This window comes from Citrus clementina, unplaced genomic scaffold, assembly GCF_000493195.1.
Source record: "Citrus clementina cultivar Clemenules unplaced genomic scaffold, Citrus_clementina_v1.0 scaffold_9, whole genome shotgun sequence".
Taxonomy (NCBI): Eukaryota; Viridiplantae; Streptophyta; class Magnoliopsida; order Sapindales; family Rutaceae; genus Citrus; species Citrus x clementina.
This window is the reverse complement of record NW_006261964.1, coordinates 8,472,175-8,498,128: the sequence shown is the minus strand read 5'-3', so window position 1 is coordinate 8,498,128 and position 25,954 is coordinate 8,472,175. Positions and strand designations below refer to the sequence as shown.

Here is a 25,954-nt window from a genome sequence, read left to right as displayed (position 1 = left end):
ATATTGAAAATGATCAGTCACGATGAGAAGAAAAAAAACTTCACAACGCATATCTTTAAAAATTTACGTTTTGACCCTCTATATGTATGAATTATTTATTTTGGACTACCCAATGGTTTAGTTTAAGCATTTACGTTGAACCAAAAACCCGTTAACATACGTGCCTACATATGTCTTACTAGTCTACTTACCGATTTAAAAAACTACAGATAAATGCCTACGTCTTATTATCAGTCCTAATGGGTCATGTTAAGATTTTATCTTTTTGGAAAATTATATCTAGCAACCAGTTCAAATTAACTCCTCCATCCGTTGGGAGCTCATGATACTTCCTCCAATAGCGTATGTATGGCAGTATGGGTACCTTTAGGTTCATAGATTAAGGGAACGAAAGGTGTAACTCCAAGAAATTTCCTTGGATTCAGATCTCCGAACTAGTTACACGTGTTAAATAAAACAAATAATGACAACTAAAAAATTTTGAGAGTTACTAATGAAGTTTTGCATGCCCTTGATCCACAAACCATTGTGCCTAAAAATGCAAATGGTAGGTATATATTTAGAAAATTTTCAGTCTAGAATTTTAAAATACGAAAAATTTGGGGAAGTTTTAAAATGTTGCGGTTTTAATGTTTTAATTTCATAATGCTTTAAAACCGTGTAGTTTTAAAGATTTTTCAGATTTTTTCACACTTTAAAATTCTAAACCAGTTATAACTAAATACTAGAGTAATTTTATAATGAGTGATCCTTAAGTTATTAAAGTAAGAGATAAATTAAAAGATAAAAAACACACACTCTAACACACTGCATCACAAAATACACTATAATGAAGTGTGTGTTCTGCTTGACTTTAATTAACACCGTTCATATCATAATTCTTATAGTTAGCCTCAATAAGTGCCATCCACTAAGTAAACAAGTCATAATGGTCGAGACATGAACAAAGGTCTTGTGCTCAAGTCATAGCTAGGGCAGCGTCAAGTGGTGCGGGGAGGGACTGAAGTCCTTGCTGACAGGAAAAAAAAATTAAAATTATTATTTTTTAAGTTTATGAAATCTTTTAAGTACAAACGTTATCGCATCCTAGTTGTTTCTTTACATTTTCTTACCTTAAAAATCAGAATTTATAATTTTTGTATTATAATAGATTCTTTTATTTTTCTCTTATTGTTAATTTTCTTATCAAATTAATTAAGACAATTTATGATAATTTCTTTCTCTTATTTCTTTCAATTGTTAAAGAATTTTTCACCACGACCAAGTCCATCGACAAATTACATCTGCAAGCTCATAATAGAACTAAAATTAAAAGTTTTCGAGATTCTAAATCATTTCAAATTAATAGTTCAATCTACATAATAAGATAGATAATGAGACATTTAGAGAACTTTAACGTATAACTAAGTATCATTGTTAATAGACAGACTAGTAAATCGTTAGAAGTTTCAAGTAAGCCATTAAAAAATTTAAACAATATCACGTGAAGAATGAAATTTATAATTTTGGCACTTAACAAGAATAATGCTATAAACTTAGCCTCTTTAATATTTAATTTTTGCCACAGCCACTGTCTATGGGTTTGGACCATGGCGTTCATAGCTCTAGGTCCAGGGCTTAACCTTTGTTTCTTGATTATGTAGCTCACTTGACTTTGATGAATGGTGCTTATGAGCATTGTCATTGTGAAAACAATTTTAGGCTCAACTTTAGCTAGCCATCTTCCTTTAATTTTTTTTTTTTATTTTATGCAACGGGGATGATAATTGACAGTAGTACTCAAGTTGAATTTGGTTTTGGGAGTTGGGCCATGTTTAATGGTAAAATAAAAATATATATTATGTTATCAATTAAAAAATGAATAATGTGTGGTGAATATAACTTTTAGATTGTAATTTTGATAAGAGTAGCAACGTTGTTAGTGTAATTTTGATAAGAATAATTACGATCTTCATGGAAACAAATTAATTAATGTGAGTTAGGGGGAAAAGGAGAAAAACAATGAAAGAGACTCTTCCAAAATAAAAAATAAAAATAAAATAACAATGCAATAAACTTTCTTTTATACTGTTTCTACAATTTAATATTCTTCCAGACGATTAAAGGAAAAAAAAAACAGAAGAATAAACAATTAGTTAATAGAAGTCAAAACTTTAGTCTTCTTAATGAAGTAATGCATGTCCCCGAACCACCCACCATCGTCCCTGTGGTCATGTTTGATGAAAAATCAACCTTAACTTGCTCACATGAAGCCGTCATCAGCCCAGACTTGAAATCCTGTCCCTCAATCTCAACAACAGTTCTCACGGCCACAGTAAAGTTGAGGGCGGCGCTCGACGTCAAATCATCAGCAATGGCATCAGCAAGGGCAGGGTTGATATACGCAGAGGATACATCAATATTTGCATGTATAAGTCTCTTGCGTCGATCCCTGTTATACTCAAACAAGGGAGATTTAAAAACCCTAGACGAGATCTTTAAGCCCTTGTATAAAACTGAAACCTCAACATCTCCATAGTAAGTGTTGGAATTGCTACAATGGATGTTACAATTCTCAAAGTCAATGGCAGAGAATACGATGTTCCAATTGGATGTAATTTGAGATGAACAAGATATGTTGAAGGGAGATACAATCAACGAATCGACTTCAAACCTTAAATTTGTACGAGAAGGCACGGTGGCAGAAAATATGAAACCAGTAATTGATAATGATATCAATAGACAAATTAAAAAAACGGGGTATATGAGAGAATCTCGGCGATTTTGACAAGGTGGAGATGTAACCTGCTGCTGGAGAGCCATTGATGGGCAATTGTGAGGGTGGTAGCTATTATAATATTGCGTGAGAATGATGAACAAGATATATAAAGAGAAATAGAAAAGAAGGGTATTTATGATTATGTGCATGATTAATTAGATAGAATCCGTTCGTCAAGTTTAATTCAAATCATATTAGAATTAGAATTTAGTTTACTTTTATGGCCCTTCAATTATTAGTTAGTAGAGTATGTCAAATCTTGTATAGACATTGATTAAAAAAAAAGATAGATATAGTTTCAAAATACTAGTACATAACTTTATGTAGTGCTGGGAATATTTTCAAACAACTTTAGAAAATTTTTACTCCATTTTAAACCTTCAATATGGCATAGCATATGTTTTTACACCATACAATTAATTATTTTGTTTTAAGGATTAAGGTACTAAGTATATAAAGAAAGAACTGATGATGGAGAAGAATAGTTAATAGCTAATAAGTGGTCATAGAGTATAACAAGCATATTTGTATTCGATTGGAATTAGACCACGAGATAGGAGGAACCCGAGTCCTAATCAGAGTAAAGCATTTTCTTTTATTTTGTGATTTAAAAATAATCTTTTATTTATATTAAATATTTATTTTGAATTAAATTTTTTTGAAGATATTTTAAATGAAATAAATAATTTAAAAGAGAGATAAAATTCGAGAAATTATTTTTTAATATTTTGAGATGCGCTTCACAGTGTTGCGCTTCTGTGGAAGCTGTTTCAACACGTTAGTGAATGTGCTCTCCTTATAATGCTTATTGATTAATTATCTAATGTTGTTGAAAATAATGAATGCTATTTGTTTGAAAATAAGCATGATTATTCTTATTGATCCATGTGATAATCATGGTGAATTAATTTGTAAATTATATTAGTATATCACATGCAATTATTTTATTGAGAATACAATAAGATATTTAAAATATATTGGGATTACTAAAGCCTAGCGTAGTATTATGAATGTATGCATGTTTACGAAAATTCTGTCAAAACGATGATAAGGGTCTAAGAAAATTTGGTATTTAAGTGGGAGCATACAGTCCCCACCTCTTTTCTGAAAATTTTCTTGATGCATTATTCATGTGAACAGATGCATGAAAATTGCTTTATTCCCATTATATTTATAAATTCTTAGTGGGAGTTTTATTATTATTAAAATTCTGGGAATAAATAATAATTCAACCAAATATTTTACGCAATAGAATAAAATTATGTTAGTATAATGTTTGGAAAGGATTATGATTGGAAGCCTCAACGACTTTTTGATTCCAATCCTTACACTAAATTTTCATTAATTTGGTTTATGGTTGCAACAAAATATATTAAATGTGTGTGAATTAAATGAAGATTATGCTAGCATTGATTGTCTCTTTGATTGAATATACTGGAATATGTTGTGTACAAATTAAATGGAAAGACTATTCAGGCTTTAAACAAATACCAATTTTGAGCTTGAGCATAAGAAGCATTTTATGGGATTTTACAAAAGCCTCGTATACTTGCATCTTATTGCTGAGTAACATGCATTATGCCCTTATTAATGACTCTAAGAAATATTAGGTTGCTCATATACGAGAGCTCAAACATGCTAGACACATTGTAATTGACAATGTTAGGTCTAGGCAATAAAATGTCCAACCTTAGTAGTTAGGACAGTATAGAATTTTATATTATACGTAGCCCTAGGGATTTGAAGATTAAAGCAAGAGGCAGCTAAAACTTCTAATCAAATATGTGTTTCTTGGATTTGGAAGATGAGTACCTAGAGGCAGCTAATATTTCCAATTAACTGTATATTACTAAGTCCAACTATAGAAGATGAGCGCCTAGGGGTAATGCTTCCAGCAAAATTCATATAATTGATTCGAATTTAAGAAGATAAGCGCTTAGAAGCAGCTAATGCTTCTAAAATTAACCTAACAAGGAGTTTGGCTTGAAGAGATGGGTTAGTCTCTTCTAGTGGGAGTTAAGGACTTGATCCTAATCTAATGACCAAATGCTAAGAAATGCCGCAATGCATGGATGGCTACTAAAGAGTAATAATTGACATGTTCAAATTTATATTATGCACTATTATTGTGAATTTGTGATAAAAATATGAAACTTAAGGTATTCTTATACATTAGAGTACCAAAATCAATATGTATTCACTTCAATATGATTTAGGTTATGATAAAATACTACGATATTTATGTTATTTGAGATATATATTATTTATTTAGCATTTCAAATTTAATAAGGATACAAATGTAAAACTATATGTTTTCATTTTTTTGAAAGTTGAAAAAACTAATTTAATACTTATTCCAGAGATTCAGACGGAAAAAACAAACATGTTCAAATTCAAACTAAAGAGTAATAATATAGTCACAACCACCTTGTGCCATGAGGTGATTAGTTGTATAAAAGCATCATAAGCCCATATAATTAAAAAAAACGATTAATATCACTTTTCACCAAATCTCTTCATGTCATAATTAATTCAAAAAAAGGGTTTATTCAGAATTCAAAAATCAGATGCTATCTTAATTAATTTAAGAGAAAGGAACACTTACACAACCAAAGTTTGGGAAAATAGTTACAAAGATTCTCAAGTTTTCAAAAAGGGATACCAAGACCCCATTTTGACCATAATACCATTTGAATATAGTAATTAGAGAATTAACTTTAAATTTTTTAATTAATACAAATTTAATATAAATAATATAGTCTACATAGTAGACTAATTACAATAAATTATTTGTAACATTTAAAATAATATCAAAATTTTAAATTACTATATTTATTTTAATAACATATTTATATTTATTATAAAGATTTTAAGTAAATCTTTGGGTTAAATATATTTTACAATTAATAAAATATCTCCCTATTACTAATATTAAAATTATTTTGGATATTATTTTGTACGTAATGTCTACAGTAATTTTAATTTATTTATTTTAATAATATGTTTCTATATATTATTAAAATTACTTTAACATAATAAGATAGCTCTAATAGATTGTAAAATATTAAAATATTTTAAAATTTTAAAATAATTTTAAAATGTATATATTATTACATTTATGTTAATGCCATATATTTATTATAGATTTTTTTTTTGGGTTTATAAAGTCAAAGGGTGTTATGATCTAAAGGTGTTTTGATGTCCCTTATTAAAACTTAGGGGGTCTTTGTAACTATTTTTCCAAACCTTAGGGGTACAAATGTTCTTTATTCTTAGTGTAATGTGTTTATGTGTTGAATTAAAAAAACAAAGAGTAATTAACTAAATCATCAATCATATATAAACCTTGGAAAAGATGATAGGTCAGTAGAAGAGAACCGAGATCCCAAAATATACCGGAAAACTGATGCCAACCAAATGACTCATTCGCTGATTAATTAAAATCTTAAAAAACCCAACACGGACTAGAAAAATGTTCGACGTGAAATCGAAATGTATACTTTTGTAGCAACCATCTATATATACTTAGGGAATTATTACTATAATTATCTTTAGTATCTATAGGTTCGTTCGGGTATATATTACATGGACTAAAGAAAATAGAAAGAAGAATAAAATAGTGACAAATTATATAATTTAGCTTCTCAAAAACAAATTCACTAAAGAGAGTTACGATAAAACAATGCAAGAAACTCTCCAAGTAAAGGAGAATAACAATTCTATTTTCTTAAAAAAAAAAAAAAGATAAAGGGGTAGTCGAAACTTAAATCAATTTTTCAACCTGTGTTTTCTCTGAAGTCGAACTTTAGTGGCCAGCCAAATATTAATAAATCCAAAAAACTAAGTAGCCATTAAGGAAGTCTTGCAAGTCCTTGAACCACCGTGCATTGTCCCTTCCATCATGTCATCGGATGAAAATCCAACACTAACTTGTTCACACGAAGCCGTCAGCTGCCAAGACGCGGAATCATCACGATCATGGTGATGTTCACTACGCTCGATCTGAACAATTGCTTTCACAGTCACCGCAAAGTTGACGGCGCGACGCGGCGACGACACCAAATCAGCGACAATGGCATCGGCAATCGAACGGTCGATATGCTCTGAGGAAACCCCAGTGTTTGCATGTGTAACTCTCCTGTGTTGTTCCGCAAAATACTGAGAGAGCGGAGAATCAATCGCCTTATATGTGATGATTGAATCGTTGTAGAAAATGGAAACCTCAATAGGTGAATCATAGTAAGTGTCATGGTGCTTACAACCAAAGTGACAAGACTCAAAGTCTGTGGCACTGAATATGATGTTCCAATTGGCGGTTATATTGGAAGAATTATTAGAGATGTTTAATGGCTTTACACTCAATGAATCCAATTCAAACTTTAACTTTCTATGATGAGAAGGTAGGGTTAAAAGCAACACGATGCCAACCAAGAATATTATAAAAAAAAGAAATCCGCAGCGCGAAGATTGCTGTGGCTTTGGATGAATAGTGCTATTTTGCTGGCTAATATTGGTGGGATTCTGACGGCTAATGTTGGTGGGATTTTGAAAAGATTTCAGTATAATGGGATAGCCTATATACTCCTGTTGTTGCTGCTGCTGCTGTTCCTCCTCCTGCTTGTGGTGATGGTGATGGTGGTGGTGCTGCTGTTCTTCCTGCTTGTGGTGATGGTGGCGGTGGTGATGTTGCTCCTCCTGCTGGTGGTCGTGATGGTGGCGGTGGTGATGGTGCTCCTCCTGCTGCTGCTGGTGATGGTGGTCGTGGTGATGCTGGTACTGATCCTGGTGATGGTGCTCCATTGATGGTACTGATGGTTACTGTCGAGTTATCGAGTGAGAGTGAATGAAGAAATGTATGAAGAGAGAACAAACAGAATAGAAGTCGCAAGTAAATGGAAGGATACTTTACATTAAATTAGAGTTTGATAATTAGAAGTTCGAGTCCCTATCAAACACAACTCCTGTCACACGACACTACTAAAAATAAATAACTTATGTTGTGTTTACTTGCTGGAGTGGGAGTGAGGAGTGTGGATTCCTCCCACTCCAGCGGTTACTTACTTGAAATGGGGAGGGATTGGGAGTCCCACTCCGTGGGCCCCCACCCCATTTTTGGAGTGGGGAGTGGGAGTGAGACTCCCATTGGGGGGGAGGTGGAGTGGGAAATCCACTCCCACCTCTCCCATTTCTACTCTTTTTTATTTTATTTTATGTTTTATAATTAATAAAATAAAATAAATAATATTATATTTATTTGAATAATAATATTATATTTATTTAAATAATAATATTATATTTAACTAAATAATAATTTACATTGATTCTAAGTTAAAAATTATTTTAAAATAATATTATTATATTAATAGAGAATTAATAAATATAATATTATTATATTTATTTTAAAAATAATAGTACTATATTTATTTAATATTAATAATAATAAATACTTTATTCTAAGAAAATATTAATTTTATACTAAATAATATTATATTATTATTTTATATAATAATAAATTTAATATAATTATATTAAATAAAATAAAATAATATTTAATTTTATATTAAAATTACAATTAATAATTTATTGTTCATAATTAAGAATATTAATAATTATAATAAATTTACAAATATAATAAAATAAATATTATTCATTAAATATATTTTTTATTAGTTTTGTAATTAAAAACTATAATTCTTTAAATAAGGATAAAATTGTAATTTGAAACTATTTACTCCCAATCCAAGACAAAGTAAACACATAAATTGGATTCTGATCTCCATTCCATGCTTCCATTCCAGTGTAAGTAAACAACCTACTCCCACTCCCACTCCACACTCTCAATCCTAGGATTCCCACTCCCCAGGATTCCCAATCCAATCCAAAAAGTAAACGCTACCTTAGAGTCTCTATTACTATTATTAGTTTAGTCTATATTACGCTTATTTGAATTAATATCAACTTGAATATCTGCCTTTTTTTATCTGAATAAAATTCGGGGATTCCAATATTCTTCTTATTTTGGTGTTCTCCTTATTTGTTTGAGTATTACAAAATAATTGGCACGTGTAGCTGAGATTTTAGTTTATCTTTTTATCTAATTTTTAAACTCTGCGTTATCTAACTACAATTTTTGTCCATCTCTAAAGCTCAGATTCTTATTAATTACGATAGTTTTATTGATTACTTATTAAATAGAGCTGCAACTCTTTCCATACTGGGAATCCCATCCTATACATAAAAACCTATGTATGATGATGATTTCCGTACGTGCTGGCATCACTGAAGATTCAATTAGAATATAAATTCTTCCTTTAAATCTATTTTAAAACATTTACTTGATGTCAAAAAATATCAATTGCATCTCAATTTTGCCTCTTGCAGCTTTCAAATCTCGTATCTTAATTTGCAGATTTGATTTCTTCTTATTTAATTTTCGATTAAATGTTGCCCCATGGGCATGACTAAGGGTCGACCACCAGAAATTTGGATTCTAGAGATGATAGGGATCCCGAGTTTGAATCTAGGTAGGAGAGCTTAAAATTAAAAATAATAATAATTTAGACTTTACTCACTACCATATTCATTTTTCTCACCATTAAATTTTGAGTAATGATACAACCACAAACTCTTGTATAAATTTATTTTGTACAAACTGATGTGGCATTAATTCATTGGTTGAATGAAAATATAAATTAATAAAAACAAATCATGTGGGCCAAGTGATATTTAATTCAACCAATCTTATCATGCCACATCAGTTTGTACAAAATAAGTTTGTACAAGAGTTTATGGCTGTATCATTACTCTTAGATTTTATAGAAGACATGCTTATTAATAACAAAGAAACGAAAAGAAACCCCAAATAATTTGGGACTTAGAACTTTGGACAGCAGGGGTAATGGGCATCACCAGCTACAAGTTTGTTATTACCAAACCTGTATTCTTAAAAAATTTAAATTATTTGCCCACAACCTGCAACGGATTTTTTTCCAAGACCCCTCCCCCCGCACCCCCCCCCCCCCCCGGCGCCATGTGTTTTAACATTTACTAAATCCACCCACAATTCATGGATTTTTTTGCGAGTTTTCTCATTTGGAATCACAAATATTAAAAAAAAAATACTTAAATTATATAATTAGAATTATAAATTTATATTAGTAGCCCAAAAAATCCACATATAATTTTTAATTCTAGAATTTATTAATATAAATAAGAAATTAAAATTTCAACATTAAAACAAGTACAAAAAATATATTAATCTAACACAAAATATTTCTGTTGTAGGCAAATCATCATCACTAATATCAATGTCTTGCTTCATCTTTGAATCAATATGGAATCATTTTCAACAATATTAAAAAAAATTATACAACTATCTTTAATAATAAATTAAACAAATAAAATTCCAACTTTAGTAAACAATCATTAGGTTCAAGTCGTGAAAGCGAAACAAACAAAATAAATCAAATTAAAATAAATTATTGTAATATTAAACTTAAAAATTATAAAATTTCTACTTATTAAAAGCTTTGTCTCCGCTTGTGTATCTGATGGATTCTTAATATCAAATCCATCCTGCAATTTGTTGTGGGTTTAAGTTTAAAATATCAAACCTAGGCAAAATTACCCACAAGGACAAATTTTCAGGTTCGCAGGTAATTTTGCCATTCCTAAGATAGGGATGTAAATTGATTGGTTTTCATATATTATTAAGTAGTTTGGGTTTTAGTATGTTGGGAGTTGGGTTATATTGAGCCTAGAAGTTTGCTTAACAAATGAACCTAGCTAGTGGATCCTTGCCTGCAATTGGTCCGCAAGCAGTTGTTTAGAGGTCTTCGAGATTGAGCCAAGTACATGAATTTTACACAGAATGAAGCAATTAGATTTTGAGTAGGCAAGCGTTTGAAGAAGCTGAATTTAAGCAGGTGTTTCATGTCAAATAATCTAATTAACCTAATACTAATCGGAGCAATTTTACAATAAGAGAATTTCTTATTTTAATAAAATAAGAGATAAATTAAAAATAAAAATATATATAATCTAATATATATATATATATATATAGACATGCTTTGAAATTTTATTGAAATAAGGAATCTCTTTCTTATAAAATTATTTCTACTAACCAAATACTAACATTAGGCAAGAGTTTAAACATTAATTTTTTTAGAGCTGTTTAGCATCACATTTCGTCATTCACGGCTAGAAAGCAACAAAATTTTGGGCCGGATACAGAGCTACCGGCCCAGTCTTTCAATTTGCAATAATTTCTGATTAGATCTTTATAGGATACGATACTAATCAAACAAAAAATTTTACTCCCGCAACAGGACCCACGGCACATGATATTCAACTTGAGGTTTACTCGTAAGAATGAAACTCTCTCTTTAGTGTTTCCCTAAATCCTAAGTCCTATTTCTGCTTCTTTCAGTATTTTGAGTGCTCTTCCAATTAAAAATCTAAAAACAAATAAATAATTAAAATATATATATAAACCACCACTCTCCCCCTTACCATATTATCGGTAATTTTATTTTTTTTAGTCATATTCAAAAAAGAAAATATTATTGTAAAAAGAGAACATTATAAAAGCAAGCAACGATAGAGATAATGATATGAATGTTTTGAGGCTGAACAAACACTGACGTCATAATAGAAAGACTAAATCAAATTTTACCCATTGAGGAAACACAAATTCTTCGAGATAAGTCAAAATTAGCTAAACTATGAAATTTTGTTCTAATTTCAATGCAAACTAGCCATTCATAAATTGGCGTTTTCGAAGAGACAAATCCACCAGGGACAAAGGCTGCTGAAGAGCCGGCACGTGCACAGCGAAGCGTGCCCACGGTTTGGTGTGGAAGTAATAGATTATTAAAGCACATGCAAATGGTTTCTGAATTTTTCCAAACGTAATATAAAATGGCCGCACTGGTACGCTGCCAAAGTTGAAACTCTGGGTGGCGCAAGAACGCTAGCTGCTTCAAAAATAGACGATTATAAAATGTGCCAAACAATTCTTATTGTATTAATTGGCTTGGTTGAATAGAAATAGAGAGAATAATTATAAGGGAAATTATCAATTGTATACTTTTATTTTACTTCATTATCAAATTTATTACAACACTTTCAGGATATATCAGTGGTTCACTCTAAATTAACAAAATGTATATGTTGTCCACTAAATCGTTAGTTGTCGTTTAAATATAATGACGTCAGAGGGGTAATTTGATCTTTTCATATGATACAAGTGATAATTTAAGGGTATATAAGTGATAATAAGAGATTTTAAGGGTATATAAGTAATAATTTTTAAGGATAAAATTGTCAATTCGCTATAGTTCTATTAACTTTTAAACAGCAGCTAACGGTTTAGTGGTCGGCATATAACTTTTGTTAATTTAGGATGGATAATTGATAGACCCTTAAAGTATTGTTGTATTTTTGATAAAAACGTAAATTTAGAGTATACGAATGATAATTTTCCTAATAATAATAATATGAAAGAGTTGATTTGAACAATTTTTGTATTTAATTGATTGAACGACCACTTAGGTAATCTATTTCGATCAATCATGAACCTGTTGACTAGCTGCAGTTGTATATTGCACCAAATGCAAGTCTATGCAGTTGTGTATTGCACCACATGCGAGCATATGCAGTTGTATGTAGTACATGTTGCCGCTTTATATATTGATAATGTAGTTTATTGGAGGATTTCACATGCATGCGTCAAATAATTTATTGTCTTAGCTATGCACTTGTAAGCTTGTCCGTTGCTGTGCACATTCAACAGTCTTACTCGGCGGGCTTGATTTAACTCTTCTCATGCCATGTCTTTATAAGTTTTATTTACTGTTCTCGTTCATACTTGCTAGTTACATCTTATGTAATAATTATTTTTTAAAAAATAAAATCGAGAATAATACAAAATTGCTAAAATATGTAATGATACATAAAATTGAATTGGTTTGAGATACAATATAGAGGAGGGATACAACAGTTCAACAGTTCATTAGCTAGGGATACAATTCCATGCCTGCCATGTAATAATGCCTCCATGGAGATTCAAATTATATATCTCTAACTATTTATTTGTAGCCTGACTCTGTTAAATAGTGATTAGTGATACATCTTTTCGAATACAAAATTATGTATCTACTAAGAAAATAGATTACTTGAAAATTGGATACTCATTAGATTTCACATCATGCATGCGTCAAATCATTTATTGTCAATATAGTTGGCCCGCATGAAAATAATCCCATCAATAAATAATTTAGTATATTGAATTTTATATTTTATTTAATCAATAGTATTCTAACACGTCAGTTTATTAAAAAATAAAAAAATTGCATGGTCATGCATTAAATTTATCAAATAAATATACTCTATTTTCAAAACTTGCAGCACTCTTAATATCATCACAAATTAATAGAGATTGTCATTACCTTCCAATCCGCTTATGATTCCGCTTTTTTTTGTGTATTAAACCGTCTGATATTCCAAAATTATATTGGGCTCTGACTAATTTAGATTCGTGTCAGATAGGACCACTAGAGTGGTAAAGCTCTCTCAATAAGCCTCGAACCGAGGATCTTGGTTAAATTAAAATAACTTCATGCCAGCTGATCTACGCTTTTATTGGTTTCCGCCTTTTATCACTATCCCTTATTCTTTTTCATAGTAGCCCCTTGACTGCTTGACATCAAAAGTTAATAAAAACGTTGTAAATACATCTTTGACTGCATTGTTTTTAAAATTTCAAACTAAAAGATGACAAAGGAAAAAAAAAAGAAAATAATTTCCTGTGAGACTTGACGTCATGATATTGAATACAGACAGAGTACATAATATATGCTATTGTTAATTAATTATCAGGCAAATATCAATTAAGCAATACTCAAATTTAAAAAATAAAAAGAAAAACGGAAGAAGAAATAACAATTAGTTGCCATTTGTTTTTTTTTATTATCTAAAATCTAAATAAACCTTAATCAGTCTGATTTTTGAATAAAACTAAAAATATGAATTTAAATAACATATTCTTTTTTGTCTGAATCGCCAAAAATAGGTATTAAGTTGTTTTTTTAACGTAAACAATGTAAAAACTAGTATTTTTATATTTGTGTCCTTACAAATTATAAATGTTAAACAATTAATAATATCTCAAAGAATATAAATAAAATAATATATTTTCACAACATAATCATGTTCAATTGAATACCACCTAATATAAGTTAATCAATTTTATTGTTGTTTATGGTATTTTATATGAAAAATATTCATTAAAAAGTATGAGGATAAATAATGCTAATTTAAAGAAAATAAGAAAATTAAAATAATAATAGTCTACCACTATATTATCATTAGTTATAGCGATGGATAATAATGCTAATTGTTAAACTTATTTAGGTGTGAATGAAAATTAATTAATTAGATAGAGAAATTTTGTATACTATTTTTTGATGATGTCATTCGGACTTTTTAAATTAAGTAAAAAGTTAAAAAAAATTAACTTAATAACTTAATGACTGAAATTTTTCATTAAGTCGAAAAAATAAGCTGACTGAATGACTTAGGTGGCGTTTGTTTTTTAACTTAATGACTTAAAGTGACTTAACTTAATTAATTGAGTTAATTAGAGGTGTTTGTTTTTATAACTTAATGGGACTTTTTTGATAATTTTGACTTAATAAAATAAGCCAATTTTTTTGGTTTTTTACTTAATGGAGAAATCTTAATTAAGTCAATTACTTGTTAATGTCAAAAATATCTCTGCTTTATAATTTATTTTTCATGTTTATCCCAAAACTCACCCATAGACATTTACCTCACATAAAAATATCCATGTTTTTTTTTCTTATATTATATACGATAAAATTTGAAATGTATGGTTTTTTATATATTAAAATTATAAAATAATTATGTATTCACTTGAATATAGTTTTACTTATAAATGTTAAAATATTGTGGTATTTAATATATTATTTATTTGACATTCAAATTTAATAAGGATACAAATGTAAAAGTATATATTTTCAGCTTTTAAAGTTGAAAAAAACAAATAACTTAATACTTATTTTTTGAGATTCAGACGAAAAAACAAACATATTATTCAGATTCAGATCTATTCAGAATTCAGACTAATTCAGGTCTATTCAGATTTCAGATAAAAAAACAAACGCCACGTTAATTGATTGCAATTAAGTCAATTAAGTCATTAACTCAAAAAACAAACAGCCCCTTACACTCCTCGTCTAATCCCAATTATATCCAAAAATAGTGATTTGTGTATTTATATAGCCAAACCTGACTCCTTCCTCCACCCACAACCGTCGCGCAACCCCCACAATTTTATCAAACAAGCACACTAATAATCCCCATTCCCCAGTACTAATTAATTATACTTTAAATGATAAGAGTGTGGGTAAACTTTAAATTCATTTTTGGTTCCTTACTTTGCTACGTCACTATTCGAATTCAAGTGACCTATCATATTAATATTGAAGTAATTAATTATATATGGAATATATTCCCTTCATTTTAAACTTCAGTAAGAGGATCGATTGTATAACGCTGAATGCTGACCAGTGACCAAGACTAGTCGCCACATGACTAACAATAAAACATTAATTGATTTCTTAGTAGTTAGATACAGACTAAATATATATATCAACTTGCATGTACGTGCTTCTACGTAAAACCATAGGAACTTAATGAGTTTCCATGAATCTGCCTCGTTTTTATAATAGGACAATTGACCATAGAACGTGATAAACAACGTTCGAAATTGCAGTACAAAATTCGATATTATAATATATATTCCAGTCATTAGAAAACTGCTGAACTTAACAGCCATCTGATCTCTATATAATGTCGTATGGACAATCTCCTCTTCATTCAATCAAGAGTTTCTTTTGCCATTGAATAGCCATTCATCGTTTTAATTAGAAAAATACTACAGCTAGCTCATACGTTTGAATCTGAATTACCTCCATGGATTACCTTTTTCATCTTGACAATAATCCCACTTTTGAATCCGTTGTTTGGGTGACAGTCATTGCCCTGATCCTTGTTGCACTAACAAGTTTTCAGCTCAAGGTATGTGTTTACAGCTTCCTTTTTTCCTTCGTCTATTTATTAGGAGCTATATCTCATTATACATGCATTTGGTTCAAATTCGGGTGGCCAGTAAAAAATGTTACTTGAAAACCTCTTGATTATATAGGCCCCCGATGCAGCATGCATGCGGTAAATTAATCGTCTCCCGTTCTAATTTTTAATTTTAATTTTTTCTTCAAAACTAAATCCAGGTTAGAGGCCAGAAAAGAACGAAGCAGCTACCTCTCCCTCCAGGCCCGACTCCATGGCCAATAGTGGGTAACCTCCCAGAAATGTGGAGCAACAAGCCAACCTTCAAATGGATACATGATTTCATGAAAGAGCTAAACACGAATATTTCTTGCATCCGTCTAGGAAACGTGCATGTTATTCCAGTGACTTCACCAGAAATTGCCCTAGAAGTTTTAAAAGATAATGACTCAATTTTTGCATCAAGGCCACTTACGATGGGGACAGAGTATTCAAGCCGTGGATTCTTGTCAATAGCAGTTGTGCCATGGGGAGAACAATGGAAGAAAATGAAAAAGGTGGTGGCTTCTCACGTGTTAAATTCATCACGACTCCGCTCATTACTTGTCAGGAGAACTGAAGAAGCTGACAATCTTGTTAGGTTCATTTATAATCAATGCAAAGATAGTCCAATTGGCTTGGACGTTGACGTAAGGCTTGCAACCCGTCAGTATTGCGGAAACGTTATGAGGAAGATGATGTTTAACAGGAGATATTTTGGAGAAGGAAGAGAGAATGGAGGGCCAGGATTTGAAGAAGAAGAACACGTTGAGTCACTCTTCGTTGTACTCCAACGCCTTTATTCGTTCGCTCTATCAGATTATGTTCCCTGGATGAGAGTGTTCGATTTGGAAGGCCATGAAAAAATTATAAGTGATGCTATGAGAACTGCCTCCAAGTATCATGATGCGATTATAGATGAGAGAGTGCAACAACGGAGGCAAGGGAAGAACAAGGACGATGCTCATGATCATGATGTGGACCTGTTAGACGTCCTTATTTCAGCAAAGGATGAAAATGGGAGGCCATCGCTATCAGTAGACGAGATCAAATCTCAATGCATGGTAAGATATCTGAAGAAAATTCTCCTTTTTCCATTCACTCTTTTCCATGTATAATAGTGAATAGATGAGAAATAATGTTCCAGGAACATCAAAGGCCTTCTCGATATCTAAATATGTTTGTAGCTCATGTTAGGATGAAAACACTAGCGAGTCTTGAATTAACTTGACAAACTTATGATGAATCTATATATACTTGCAGGATCTGATGCTTGCAACAGTGGATAATCCATCGAACGTAGTAGAATGGGCAATAGCGGAGATGATTAACCAGCCTGAAATTCTCAAAAAAGCAACAGAGGAAATAGATAGGGTTGTGGGAAAAGAGAGACTTGTTCAAGAATCTGACATCCCGCAGCTCAATTATATCAAGGCTTGTTTAAGGGAAATGTTTCGCCTTCATCCCGTTGCACCATTTAACCTACCCCATGTCTCAAATCGTGACACCACAATAGCCGGCTACTTCATTCCCAAAGGGAGCCACGTTTTGATAAGTCGTGTAGGGCTTGGACAGAACCCTAATGTTTGGAAAGATCCATTGAAATTCATACCAGAACGTCATATATCTGCAGCTGATCCTCATCATCAAGTCGAGATTACTGAACCTGAATTAAGGTTTCTTACATTTAGCAGAGGAAGACGCAGTTGCATGGGCATGGCACTTGGGTCCGAGATGTCTGTAATGCTATTGGCAAGGCTGCTTCAAGGGTTTGATTGGAGCGTGCCGTCACATGAGGAGAAGATTGACCTCGCTGAATCCAAATACGATCTCCTTATGGCTAAACCGTTATATGCTCATGCAAAGCCTCGATTGCCTGATGAGATATACACCCGCCTTAAATGAGAATGATACAACTAAGTTAGAACTAATAAATTGCAAACTGCCCTTTCTTAAAAAAATTGTAATAAATTAGTGGGTGTCAGTTTATCTTGTAAAATAAATTCAAAATTCTTGCATGGCATTTTTTAATTGATATTAGTAAGATATTTACATCATGTCAATCCATCCGCCTCTTATGGGGATTCTTTATTTATCTAAATATTAACCCATGGTTGTTTATCAATAAAGAATTTAGATCCCGTGGTGATTTTGAATATGTTTTAAAGATTTTAGTTTTATTTAGCAATTGTTGTATGTAATATTAAAGTGTTTAATAAATTGTAGTTATTGCAGCTTAGAAGTTAAATTAATTTGATCATTATATATATAATGAAAATTTTATACATTTTTTATTATTATTGTTAAATTTATTATTTAAAAATTATATTTACGACAGACATCTAACTTTTTTAGAGTAGCTATAACTACAATATTTTAATACCAAACAAAACCTTTGTATCAGGTGACCGACTTTTGTACTTTTTCGGAAAGGCATCATCCATTTTGTCATTTTATTTTATTAGAAAACCAAAGTGAGCTTGCTTATATGAAGCCGTCAGCAGAGACTCGACATCCTCTTCGCGGCGGTCAACAGCTTGTCTGTACGAGTAAATCAACTTCAAATTTTAAATTTGTATTTATACGATCAGAAGATGATGTGCATTCGATAACAGTCTAATACAAAAAGCCAAGGTACAACAACTGCAAAGGAAAACGGATATTTTGACACCCGGCAGTCGTCAAATTGTGTATTGACGGATGCAGGTGGTGGCGTTATTAGGCGGCCGGCATTATATTGGGGTTGCCCATTGCTGGATCCATTTAGAACTTTCGTCATCTGTGACTTTGTTAATCTTATTAGCCCACGGACAAGTTAATAAGAAAGAGTTATTATCATTTCATTATTTCAAGAATCATAAAATATCAAATAACTACAGTCTACAAAAAACAGGTAATGTTCCCTATTATTTTACTATTATAACTTTACAAAATCTTTTATTTTATTACTTTTCCATTAAAATCGTTAGTTAACCAATTAATTGACTAATAAAATACTAATTTTACCTTTTATAGTAAAATACACAAATACAGATATTAAATAATAGACAAAATCTATCAAAAAATAATAGACAAAAAATTATGTTATGAATTTAAATTGTTAAATAATAGTTTTAACTATGAATTTATTATAACTGTAAAAGTTACAAATCGACAAAAATACCCCTGAATATTTTTGTTAAAAAAACTCAATCTATTCATTAAAAAAAAATTAACCTTGTCTAAAAAATCAACAATTCCATATTTAAGTGTTTTTTTTTATGAATAGATTGTGTGTTTTTTAACAAAAATATCTAGAAATATTTTTATTAGTTCACTACTTTTATGTTTATAATAAATTTACAGTTAAAACTATTATTTAATAATTTAAGGGCGTAACAATTTTTTATGTTTATTACTCAACACTTATACGAGTGCCCTTTACCACAAAGAGTAAAATTTGTTTTTTACCAGTCAACTAAGTAGTCAATTAACAACCCTAATAAAAAAAAAAGTAGTAGAATGAAAGGTTTTACAAAGTTATAGTAGTAAAATGATAAGAAACAATAATTCTTGTAGTCATTTGATATTTTATAATTCTCGGAGTAATGAAATGATAACAACCCAAAAAGAAATTATTAAGAATTTTAAATCAGATTAGGATGATTCCAAGAAGATATCTCAATGAAATTATACCAAATAATAATTTTTCCCTATATCATTATATGATAGTCGATCAATTTTTGATAGTCAATCAATTTCAAAATACATGATATGTTTGTCCTAGTGGCATAGCCAAGATTTAAACTCAGCAGAGGTAAACGGATACATTTGGTAATTTTTTTTATTAGTATTTTTGGCTCTTATTTTAGAGAAGGAGAATGATATTTTTGATGAGATGTTTTTTAAAATGAAAATCTGTTTGATGGTTTGTTTTCAAAATAGTATATGAAAATAAAAATAATAAAAACGCATTTAGTTGTTTGTCTGAAAATGTGAAAAATAATAAAAATACATATGGTCGCTTGTTTGAAAATGTAGATTTTTTTATAAAATAGATTTTTTTCAATTTATTTACACATTTTATCTTTTATTATTATTACTTTTATACAAAATCAAATCACATTTCATACAATAATATTAATTTTCAGAAAACCCTCTCACAATTTGTTAAGTTTAAAAAATTAAAATAAAATAGTAAATTTAAAATTAATTAGTATATAATAAAATAAAAACTTGTACTATAATTATATACATTCTAGACGTTTACGTAGTTCATTTACGCTAATTATATTTTACAACCCAAAAGATAAAGAACAAAGAGTACAAAATATTTGGATCCAAAACATGCCCAAATATCTACATCTGTCCCATTCAGCATGAAAGTTGTCACCTACAAGAAGAAGATTAGAAGCTCAAGTATATGACAAATAAAAATTGATATAAAAAAAATCATACAAAATTCTAATGAATAGTAAAAAAAACTATAAAAAAAAAAAGTTACCTGGATCTTGGCTACAGTTGAAGAGATAAAAACTAAGAGTTTGCAATTGGGTGGGGGGGGAAGAGGGAGATGTAATGGTTACAGTTGAAGAGGTGAAATGATTTCAGTTATACTTACAGGAGAACAAATTGTTAATGCAATAAAATAATAATTAAATAAATAAAAGTGTTGGGCTAGGGCACCACCATTTTTCCTAATCTGTTTTATTTGTTGTCCACTTTCGTGAACAAAAGTTGCGAACACTAAATTGGCGTTCTTGACTTTTATTCACAGAAATAAAAGAACAAAAACATTTTATTCTTTAAATTTTTTTGAGATTGTCAGAGAATGGTCTTACCAAACTTGAGTTTGTAATTTTCATTTTTGAAAAACAAAAAGTACCCAACAAAAAAACTTACCGAACTCACCCCTAGTTTCCTTAAAAGAATTTGATTTTTCTCAAGCGTTTTTAAATAATTTTAGATTTAACGTACTCAGTTAAAGTGATTTTAATGATGATAATTTAATTTTGAACTTCTTTTATATATTATTCTGAGGACAAATTCAAAATTTAGTTAAGGACCAATAAAATTTTTAATTAAAATTTAAACATAATTTTCTGAAAAATCTAATAAGATTTACATGGGCAACCGGCCCTGCTTGTTTCTACGTAGCTTCGCCGCCAATTTGTCCCACCTATTCCCAAAGCATACTCGGGTTGGCTGGTCTCCTGTTACGTAACAATGAGCAAATTTCAAATACAGAGGTAGGGATACGTTTAATGTGAAGGTTCAAATATATTTCTGATTGAATATTAATATATTGTAATGTAATTATAAAAAATAAATGTAATAGTCAGAGTTTTAAAAAATTTTAAAAATAAATATTTTTTTTTTCCGTGTGAAAAGGCTCGAAAAAAGATTTATTCAACTAAATATTATTTGGTCTCTATCATTTTAAAAGTTCAATATCTTACCTCAAAATTAACATACTTTTTATTAAGCATTAACCCCTAAAAAATTAAATCCTATGGCATTTCGCTCCAAAATTTCCAATTCTTAATTTGCCCTAACCAGAGGACCCAATCTATTTTTTTTTTTAATTTTCTACTAAAGATTATTTGGATGTCAATAAAAAACTCATCCACTAAATTCGTGTGATTATGAGCGTGGAAATGTATTCATAGCCAATTGAGATGTGACTACGAGCTTAAGACAATTTATTCTGCTATTAAAAATCAATTTATGAAAGGGAAAAAAAAATGTGCAAAAGAAGCAATTTAATCTTTGATATGATGATAATAATTTTACACAATAATTAAATAAATAAATTTGTCCTTTACATCTGCTTGGAGCCTGAATATTACATGATGGATCTAAAGGCTAATTAATAACGAACACAGAAAAAGAATCAATAAAATGGGTTGAATATATATACAGAGAGAGGAAGATAAGTTATTAAAATTTAAAATCATGGCAAGATTGAGTCATCACTCTGCTGCATAGGCTCCTGATGAACTTTTGGCTGCCTCACTACAGGCGAAATCAATTTCCACACTGCAAATACAAAACCCTTTTAACAAATTTAGGTAAAGAGAAAGGAATTGGAAGTACATATAGCGAGCGAGACACATCAAATTTACTTACAGTATATGGTGGCGGCGAGCCACTCGTTGAGGATTTTCACCCATGTACTTGCCCAGCCAACATCAATGCTCCATCTGATTGATAATTGTTTTTTGGAAATGATCAGTTAAAAAAAAAATATGATGTAAACGATGACTTGAGACACAAGTAATCTGGTTTCTTACTCCTTCGCCGGGTTTAGAAGATTCCAGCTGAGGAATAACATTGCAAAATACATGGCTCCGAGGGAGAATATCAGGTGAAAAATTCCGTACTTGTAAGGGATATCATCCTCTTCTTGAACTTCATCTTTCCGGAACTGCACAAACATTAGTGAATATCTGCTGTACATTCGATGTTACACGTACGCTCGGTTTGCTACTAAGGAGAGGGATTATCACCTGAAAAGATTGTGAATCAATTCCTGTTGAAAAGGTTGACATGACAATTGTACCAATGGCGATCAGGAAGCTCTGGAAACAAAAATCAAAAGAAGATTTTGAAAAAAAAATGAACTGCATCGTGTATTGAAGAATACAGAAAGATTAATGTTAAATCTTACAAGTATTGTTGTCCAATCAGCATTGCTATTTACTTGTTTTTGTACATTGCACTTCTCATAAGGCGGTTCACTGAAAAGCCATACATTAAAATGCAGAAATTTAGGTTATATTTTCATGCGAAATTACACTCTACTTTTTTAGCAGTAGAATTTAGATTATAATTTTTTGAATTAGTCTTAATTACCTTCTAAGAGCAGACCAACAGAGGAAAACAATGTAAGATGCCATGATTCCTGAGGATAAAAGACCTCTGTTGACCTGTATATATGAAACAGATACGTAATGAGCTCTTCATAAAAAGGAGATATAAAGGAGTACTGTGAGTATATGTCATACCAGTGAATGTAAAGATATAATCATCATCACTAAGACAAGAATTGCAGTCCATGTAATGAAGAATATGTTGATGGCACATGCGAGTCTCGGGGCATATAAGTAGTACATTAGCGCAATCCCCAATATAGAAGCGACATAGAAAATTGTTGACATGAATAGTCCCAGCGAGCAGCTGCAACATAAAAAGCATGGAAGTAGCATTATTTAACCAATTCCAGAAGGGAAAAAAAGATCTTTGTATCCAAAACAAGACCATTCTATTTCTATCCCAGTATCATAAAGCAAATTGCACTCTGGCACTATGCTGATGCTTTTTCTGATGTAGCATATGGCACAAGGTTACCTCTCTGACTTCATGTGTGTATATTGCTAGCTAGATTGTGCGGAGTTCTTTCCGAGAACAATTTCTAGAAATATATCAACTGCTGTTAGTATTACATCTTAAAGAGTTTTACTTCCCTGTAGTGTACTCACTCTTTCAATATGCATTGTCGATCTATCTAAGCAGTTCAAGTTGATGCGCTTATGTCCTCTCAGACATTTATTTTCCTAACTTGAATGCACTACTGTGGTAGTGAGGCAACTTTAAGGCCATAGAAGGGCTTTTGATGTGAACGCACTACTGTGGTAGTGAGGCAACTTTAAGGCCATAAAAAGGCTTTTGATGTGAGCGAGAATCTTATACCTTTTCTTCTCATCATCAGGCGTCCAGTACTTATTCCACCATACAATAAACTCAATCACGCTTACAAGTTGGAGAAGGAGAAAGATCCTGCATCATCAAAACGAAAATAAAGATTTATCGCTACATTGTCCAAAATGAAAGTTAAAATGAAATGCTTTTCGCACATTTCAGAAGTTACTCAATGCTTTTAACATGTTGCAGTATAGGTGTTAAAGCAACGTATATGAAGCTATGGTTAGATACTTAATTCCACTTTAACAATATATGAGAAGCTTACCCAGCACCAGCGCGAGCAAGTTCACCTGCACATATAATGACAAACATTTTAAGCAAATGCAAAGCAGGCAAAAGGCATGTAGTCAAGTATGAAAATTCGAAAGAAATACATTAAAGTTCTATTCTTTTTAGGCTCCGTTAGTATATATAGAGGATGAAAAGGAAGCTCCTATTTCTCAAATGTGTTAGTTTTGCTCTGTTTCTCCATCAATTGTCAGATGAGTAAATACAGATAGATGTAACATGACTGCAACATTAACATGCAGTGGTTGATTCTCAAGTTACACTTACCATATATTTGCATATAATCTGAAGGGAAGAAGAATGGAACTGCCATTGACGCAATCAATAGAAAGGACTTCAAAACCCAGCACCCCGAATGCCAATTACTGCGAACTTCATCTAATTTTCTTGTGGAACATGTACTGAGAAACATTAGGAAGAAAAAGATCTGAATCCATTGTCAAGGATTGCAAAATCTGAATAAGAGGTGCTATGCTCAGACAGAAATTCTTCAGACAACAAATAAGAGGTCCAAATGGTAACACTTATAGTTTTTCAATACTGGGACCAGAAATCTAACAGCTCAAAAATGAAAATACTTGATGGTCACAAACAGAAGAAAGATACAAAGCATCCTAAACTCACGCGAAGAACTCCAAGCATGCGAAAGCAATTGTTTCCCCCAGCTCCACAAGCTTTTACGTCTGCAAAACAATTTTCCCACAAGCAAAAGAATGAGGAAATCAACTAACATTCCCTCAAAGCTCCAGCTATATTAAAGATTTTGAGTAATCATATTGTATACATTTGGGAAGCAGAAGAACTTTGACTCACAATGGAGCTGAGGCAAAAACTTTTGTCCGTAGTCACGAACTAACCAAGCAAGAAGAATATACATCAGGAAGATCATGCCATAAACATAACGAACTCGAAGAGATCTTTTCTTTTCTGCTGAGCAATCTTCAATGGCTCCAGCAGACCCACTCATTCTGCTCTTTCAAGAATGAAAATAGGACAGTTTTTAATTGACATTAACTCTTACACCTTTTTTCTGCAACAACTTACAAGAAAAGCTTATTTCTCATCTTTTTAAGGCAGGTTTGGTACCACTAAACTTTGGCAAGCTTCCTATATGATGGTCATGAAAGAGAATATACACTGTTTCCACATTGGCAGCTGAAATTTCAAAGAATGTTAGGAATGACTGAAGATTGATTAACTTGATTCTCAGTCTACGTCGTCCAAAGTGGTGGAAATTAACCAAATTAAGTATGATCTTTTAGAGGGATACCTGATTAAAATTCAACTCCTGCCCACCGTGCAATATAATTTTCTTCACATTATTAATTATCAGTTCAGTTATTAAAATTACAAAGCGAAAGTAGATTTTTCTTTTTTCCCTTCCATTTCAACTTCTGAAAATTGCCCAGAAGAACCAATATCACAATGTTTAATCAAAAGAAGCATGAGACGTAGAAAAAAAAAATTATCTACAAGAGAATGAAGAGATACTAATGACGTGTCAAATGAGAGAGGTGAAGTGAAATTTCTAACCTCTGTGGCTGTACACGATATGAATGAAGCTCCTTGCTCACTAGCTCCTCGAAAGAGACAAAGAATGAGTGCAGCAACACTTAATATGAAGCAGCAGGTTTAAAAAATTTCAGTTTATAATGTTTAATACCATCATAATCAAAACCACTAAATGGCTTTTGTTGTGCTTAATTACCCTGTTTGAGCTATTTATTTCATGTCTATTATATCACAATGTATGAAATGGCTCCATTGATAAAACTTAAAAAATATACAGTGCTTTTTTTTAATTTTGTTTTTTTTTTCTTTTGGGTTAGGTTAATATATAATGAGTTACTTGCATGATTTAATCAATCACATGCTTGGCTGGTCTACTATATTATATTTGATCACTTTTGCTTTGGTTCCGCTCATTTTCTTCTTGTCCTTTTGACTTACCAACATTGTCCTTAGTCCTTACAGCTCATAATCTTCGGTCTTTCTTTTCTTATCTTTTCTCCGACATCCTCCAAGCAAGTAAACAAACTTAAAGACAAAAGTTGATAACGAGAAAATGAAGCACGCATGTTGTTTAGGCAA

At 31.1% G+C, this 25,954-nt stretch overlaps 2 protein-coding genes across 2 annotated transcripts; one reads left to right on the top strand and one right to left on the bottom strand.

Annotated features, from left to right (window-relative positions):
- Window positions 1-15,757: 15,757 nt before the first annotated feature.
- On the top strand, window positions 15,758-17,797 carry LOC18033040 (phenylalanine N-monooxygenase). Its single transcript, XM_006420451.1, has 3 exons — window positions 15,758-15,862; window positions 16,075-16,956; window positions 17,156-17,797. The coding sequence occupies exons 1-3, from the start codon at window positions 15,758-15,760 to the stop codon at window positions 17,795-17,797; spliced, it is 1,629 nt and encodes a 542-aa protein (XP_006420514.1).
- Window positions 17,798-22,160: 4,363 nt separating this feature from the next.
- On the bottom strand, window positions 22,161-24,290 carry LOC18032168 (serine incorporator 3). The gene is made up of 8 exons (XM_024190552.1): window positions 24,131-24,290; window positions 23,841-23,865; window positions 23,564-23,650; window positions 22,879-23,050; window positions 22,727-22,800; window positions 22,542-22,611; window positions 22,381-22,452; window positions 22,161-22,298 (listed from the first exon to the last, which is right to left on the bottom strand). The coding sequence occupies exons 1-8, from the start codon at window positions 24,273-24,275 to the stop codon at window positions 22,161-22,163; spliced, it is 783 nt and encodes a 260-aa protein (XP_024046320.1). The 5' UTR covers window positions 24,276-24,290.
- Between the last annotated feature and the right edge of the window lie 1,664 nt (window positions 24,291-25,954).

Bases quoted from the DNA above. Each gene is read 5' to 3' on its own strand.
- LOC18033040 (XM_006420451.1), top strand. From the start codon at position 15,758: ATGGATTACCTTTTTCATCTTGACAATAATCCCACTTTTGAATCCGTT. The intron at 15,863-16,074 runs GTATGTGTTTAC...AACTAAATCCAG, and splicing joins TAACAAGTTTTCAGCTCAAG to GTTAGAGGCCAGAAAAGAAC. The intron at 16,957-17,155 runs GTAAGATATCTG...ATATACTTGCAG, and splicing joins AGATCAAATCTCAATGCATG to GATCTGATGCTTGCAACAGT.
- LOC18032168 (XM_024190552.1), bottom strand. From the start codon at position 24,275: ATGTTTCTCAGTACATGTTCCACAAGAAAATTAGATGAAGTTCGCAGT. The intron at 23,051-23,563 runs GTATAAGATTCT...TTTATGTTGCAG, and splicing joins CCTGATGATGAGAAGAAAAG to CTGCTCGCTGGGACTATTCA. The intron at 22,612-22,726 runs GTAATTAAGACT...ATGGCTTTTCAG, and splicing joins TGTTGGTCTGCTCTTAGAAG to TGAACCGCCTTATGAGAAGT.